Source organism: Salvelinus sp. IW2-2015, unplaced genomic scaffold, assembly GCF_002910315.2.
Source record: "Salvelinus sp. IW2-2015 unplaced genomic scaffold, ASM291031v2 Un_scaffold1887, whole genome shotgun sequence".
NCBI classification, from domain to species: Eukaryota; Metazoa; Chordata; class Actinopteri; order Salmoniformes; family Salmonidae; genus Salvelinus; species Salvelinus sp. IW2-2015.
The window spans coordinates 63,362-69,346 of record NW_019943249.1 but is presented as its reverse complement, the minus strand read 5'-3'; the positions used below and the strand labels follow the sequence as shown (position 1 = coordinate 69,346).

The window sequence follows — 5,985 nt, the reverse complement described above, 5'->3', positions numbered from 1 at the left end:
CCCCCTGCGTCCCTTCCTCAGTCCGCCGCACGCGTTCCCTCCCCCCGTCCGTCCGTCCATCCACAAGCCGTCCCTCCCCCGCGTCCCTTCCTCCGTCCCCGCCGCGTCCTCCGTCCATCCCCGGTGCACGCGTCCCTCCGTCCGTCCCGTCACGTCCTTCCCGCACGCTTCCCCGTCGTCCGTCCCCGCGACACGTCCCTACGTCCGTCGTCCATCCCGCACTTAGCAAAGATACTTAATTTCATATGGTGTTCATAGTCAATGGAAATCAACTTCAAGCAAAGATTATCTATAGTGCAAGATACTGGCTTCACCTCCTCCACTCTGCTTTAGCTCAGCTGTCCCCAATGCAACGTGTGACAACTAGCTAGCTAGCGAGATGCTATACCTGAGAGGGAGCGGCGAAGCGAGAGGGTTTCGGCCATYAATTAATTATTTAGCAAGTGATTAGTTCATTTTATGGGGGGCAATGAGAGTGTCAAATTTTGTCAAGATAAAATGAGTTGCTATTTTGATACGTGATGCAACAGCATGCTTCAGTTAGGCTAGATGAGTGTGCTGCATGCCAGTGGTGTAAAGTACTTAAGTAAAAATAATTTAAAACGACTACTTAGGTCGTTTTTGGGGGTATCTGTACTTTACTATTTATATTTGACAACTTTGACTTCACTACATTCCTAAAGAAAATGATTTTACGCCATACATTTTCCCTGACACCCTAAAGTACTCGTTACATTTTGAATGCTTAGCAAGACAGGGAAAAGGTCAAATTCATGCACTTATCAAGAGAACATYCCTGGTCGTCCCTACTGCCTCTGATCTGGTGGACTCACTAAACAGAGAACATCCCTGGTCATCCCTACTGCCTCTGATCTGACAGACTCACTAAACAGAGAACATCCCTGGTCATCCCTACTGCATCTGATCTGACAGACTCACTAAACACAAATGCTTCATTTGTGAAAATGTCTGAGTGTTGGAGTGTTGCCCTGGCGATCAGTAAATAAAAATTAAAAACAAGAAAATGGTGCAGTCTGGTTTGCTTAATATTAGGAATTTGAAAAGATTTATACTTTTACTTTTGATACTTAAGTATATTTAAAACCAAATACTTTTAGAGTTATACTCAAGTAATATTTTACATTTTCTATTAAAAGGTACTTYTACTCAAGTATGACAACTGGGTACTTTTTCCACCACTGGTGCATACTCCCTTAAAAGAACCTGGCTTGAAAAACGAGAGAAACGGGGTAATAGTGTATTTGTCCATTTTGAGATGACGTAGTCAGTGTACGTGTGTGTAATATATATATATATATATATTTCCTCAAAAGTCATAATTTATCTAAGATAACAAAATAAATCTGTCAGATTTTGGGGACGAGAAAATCTTTGTGGCGCAATTTTGCATCTGACTGGGATGTTTAATGTAGTATTAAAGTGAAGAGGGGGGAAAAAATGTGTAATTCCCTTTATTGAATGACAACAGGCACTTCATTGAAGAATCCCTCCTATTACCCAATCTCTGACGAGGGGGGAGTCCCCCATGCTTCACAACCGAAACCGATCATACACATATGAACACATTTTGTGACGTTTTATTTTTTTTTACGTCAACAAGTTTGTTTTTTTTACGGCTGTTCGGCCGAAATACGGCCATCAACTTGGACGCCATAGCTTATTAATTAGCCTAGTTTTTGAAACTATATTTAACTACTAGCAATGTCGGTCAGTGCCATTTCTTACCGAATCTGTCCCAGTCCACATCGGAGATACTGTCCATAACAAGGGAGAAGTCGCACAGCACAACCGGTGGTAACTTGTACAAGTATACCTTTCTGATATCCCAGGACGACATATTTTTAAAACCTTGCTAGCCAACGCGTTACGTAGCTAGCAAGCTAAAGGTAACATTTATTTTTACGTTTTAAATTCACTACGGTAAAAACCATCACGCTATTAAAGCGAACCTTACTGCAATCGAGCCGGGGATGCTAACGTGGTTGTCCGTGATAAAAAAAAACAAATTTAAAAGTATATAACAAAATCGGTTATTCAATAAGTTATTTCCCTGCTTCAAATATGCCTAAACTTCGCTGTCGCCAGCAAGCAGAACTTTCTCGTCAGACACGCCCCCCACATGATGGGCTACGTCATCATCCTCTGCCTTCATGGAAAAGTATCAGTTAATAGAATTTGATTTATTTTATATATATATATATATATATATATTTTTTTTTTGTATGCATTTAGTATTTTATTGTATATACCGGTGTTGTTTTTTAAATGTTAGACATGTTTGATGTAGCCATGTGAGTTAATTGTGTTATTATAATTTTTTTAATGTAAGTATCAAAGTTTTGGCTGTGTTATTTTGTAAACTGTTTTGTAAGATATGTTTGTATATTGTGTTATATTTGTTAATTAAAAATAAAACATAACAAAATAAAAGTGAGCAACGTTTTTGGCTTTTCACATAGAATCATTCCTTCTTGAGAAATGTCTTTGTATTTCAATGGAATAGTATGTGCAGTGCATAGCAGTGAACCTACCTTGTCTCAATTCATTTATAAATCTTGTCAAAATGTCTCTTGCTAGCCCAATATTGCACTAAAGGGGCCTAATGTTACTCGTCCAAGGAGTGGTCTGGTAGGTCCATCCATGTACGTTTCGTTATTTTGTTTTCCGTTTGAAAACGGAGAATGGAAAAACGGAAAACTGCGGCTAATTTGTTGTTTTTTGTTTCTAAATTTGAAAAAAGAAAATCTGAAATCGACATCTTTTCTCATTTATAGTGTCAGAATTGGACATGGAATAAGGGAAAAACAAATAACAGCACAGTTTATTAAAAAAATTTAATTTCCGTTTTTCATTTTGTTCAATAAGGGGAAGTACCCACCCCCTCATTGAATATTCACAAAGCTTAGGGGGGTTCACAGCCTAGGTTGGCAGCACAAAGAAAGGATTAGACTGGGACAGGAAGATACAAATACTCATGTTAGCTAAGATACAGAACTTATTATGAAGTTGGCATGTAAATAGAACAAACTCAACAACAACTGAAAAAAGTTGGCTTGTACTAGCTAGCAGGCTGGCTCTAAAGGCTGGCTATTGACTAGCTAAGCAGGCTGGCTATTGATAGCTAACAGGCTGGCTATTGACTAGCGAGCAGGCTGCTATTGACTAGCGGCAGGCTGGCTATTGACTCCGCTAAACAGGCTGGCTATTGATTAGCGAGCAGGCTGGCTATTGACTAGTGGAGCAGGCTGGCTCATTACGCACTTCGCTTAACAGGTGGCTATTGACTAGCGAGCAGGCTGGATTGACTAGCTAACAGGCTGGGCTATTGACTAGCGAGCAGGCTGGCTATTGACTAGCGAGCAGGCTGGCTTTGACTAGCGAGCAGGCTGGCTATTGGACTAGCTAGCAGGCTGGCTAGCTGCCCTACCTGGTTACTGGCTATAGTCATGCTAGCTAGTAGTAGGTGTGGAAGTAAAGTTAGCTCAACCTTTTACAAGATGCTGCAGAAAGGTCTATTTCCCTATTACTTTCTGTTGCTAACTTAGTATGATCTTCTGTCGGCTTGATAGTGTTTTATTGACTGAGAAATAATGAACAGCAGTTACTGTAAATGGTTACCTATCTGGCATTTTACATCGCTAAATTAGCTTTTACTTATTCATACCAATATATCCAATTAAAGCGATAGACAGTTTGTGTGTTCTGTGTGTCCTTCTCTGTGTGTGTGCATGTCTCTCTGTGTGTGAGTTTGAATGTTACCGCAGAGAAAAGCAACAAGTATGTGCATCTGAGCTGATCATGCATGGAGCTTCTGTAGTTCCAATCATACCAAGAAGTTAAAATAAGCCTTTTTAATTGAATCATTGGTATACTTCAACAACAACTTTCCTGCTCAACTTGAAGGCAGACCGTAAGGTATATCTTCAAAGTGGTGAACACGCTTTGCTGTGTACAAATGGTCTACTCTCTGAATGCAGGTGTAGATCTTAATTTGATCACCCTGTTTGTTGCATAGAAACGCAACTTTTTAGTGTATTCAGGTTTTAAAAGGCTTCTAAAGTTTGGAATTTCCACTTTAAAAAATTCCTAGCTTGATTTACATAATAAAAATATAGACATCCACACAATATTCGCATTTTTTGTTGCTGCAGGATATTTTTCCTGCTGTGAGAAATTATCAAATTAAGATCCAATCTGTACATACCCCTTTGGGGGGTTTGAATGATCAATGAGTGGAACCCAGCCTAATATACTTGGTTACTGATCCCCTCACACCACACGACACCACACACACACACACACACACACACACACACACACACACACACCCAACACACACACACACACACAACACAAACAACACACACATCACACAACACACACCACACACAACACAAACACACACACACACAACACACATTCTTATCTCTCCCTTTCCTATCCCCTTCTAGGTCAATATGGTTCTGTAGCTCGCTCTCTCTCTCTCTCTCTGCTGTCTGTCTCTGTGTCTCTGTATCTCTCTGTCTTTCTCTGTCTTCTGTCTTCTTCTCTATGTGTAATCTGTCTTTTTCTCTGTCACTCTCTCTGTCTGTCTCTCTCTCTGTCTTCTCTGTCTCTTTCCTTGTCTCTGTCTGTCTGTCTGTCCTGTCTGTCTGTCTGTCTTGTCTGTCTGTCCTGTCTGTCTGTCTGTCTGTCTGTTGTCTCTTTCTGTCTCTGTTCTCTCTCTCTCTCTCTCTATGTGTATCTGTCTCTCTTTCTGTCTCTCTCTGTCTCTCTCTCTGTCTCTCTATGTGTATCTGTCTCTGTCTCTGTCACTCGCTCTGTCTCTTTTTGTCTCTCTCTGTCTTTCTCTGTCTCTCTCTGTCTCTTTCCTCTCTCTCTCTTGCACTCTCACTCTCACCCACACCAACAGGACCATTCACACAGTTCAGTCACTCAACCAGCCCTATCCAATCGACATGATGCTCTCAGGGTCCTGCACTACCGCCTCCTACGTTACAGCCTTATTCTGAAATGGATTCAATCGTTTTTTTGCTCATTTCTAAATATTTTTTCAACTATCACATTTACATAAATATTCAGACCCTTTACTCAGTACTATGTTGAAGCACCTTTGGCGGCGATTACAGCCTCGGGTCTTCTTGGGTATGACGCTACAAGCTTAGCACATTTGTATTTGGGGAGTTTCTCCCATTGCATATCCTCTCAAGCTCTGTCAGGTTGCATGGGGAGCGTTACTGCACAGCTATTTTCAGGTCTCTCCAGAGATGTTCGATCGGGTTCAAGTCCAGGCTCTGGCTGGGCCACTCAAGGACATTCAGAGACTTGTCCCGAAACCTTTCCTGCATAGTCTTGGCTGTGTGCTTAAGGTCGTTGTCCTGTTGGAACGTGAACCTTTGCCCCAGTCTGAGGTCCTGCGCTCTGGAGCAGGTTTTCATCAAGGATCTCTCTGTACTTTGCTCTGTTCATCTTGGCAGCGGTGCGGCAAGTAGCCTAGTGGTTAGAGCATTGGATTAGTAACTGAAAGGTTGCAAGTTTGAATCCCCGAGCTGACAAGGTAAAAATGTCGTTCTGCCCCTGAACAAGGCAGTTAACCCACTGTTCCTAGGCCGTCAATGAAAATAAGAATTTGTTCTTAACTGACTTGCTTAGTTAAATAAAAGTAAAATATAAAAATCTTTCCCTTGACCCTGACTATTCTTCCAGTCCCCACAGCATGATGCTGCTACCACCATACTTGTTTTTGCGTTGTAATTATGGGGTATTGTGCGTAGATTGATGAGGGGAAAAAACTATTTAATCTATTTTAGAATAAGGCTGTAACGTAACAAAATGTGGAAAAAGTAAAGGGGTCTGAATACTTTCCGAATGTCATTAAGTGGTAGACTTTCCCTGGGTGGTCCACCTGTCATTAAGTGGTAGACTTTCCCTGGGTGGTCCACCTGTCATTAAGTGGTAGACTTT

The 5,985-nt window shown here is 41.3% G+C and overlaps 1 protein-coding gene across 1 annotated transcript in view; it reads right to left on the bottom strand.

Moving 5' to 3' along the window:
• The window catches only part of LOC112072310 (interleukin-1 receptor-associated kinase 1), a 67,797-nt gene extending 65,643 nt beyond the window's left edge, over positions 1-2,154 (bottom strand). Inside the window, 1 exon segment of the mRNA XM_070439739.1 lies at positions 1,747-2,154. Coding sequence (XP_070295840.1) covers positions 1,747-1,858 — 112 coding nt within the window. The 5' untranslated portion in view covers positions 1,859-2,154.
• Between the last annotated feature and the right edge of the window lie 3,831 nt (positions 2,155-5,985).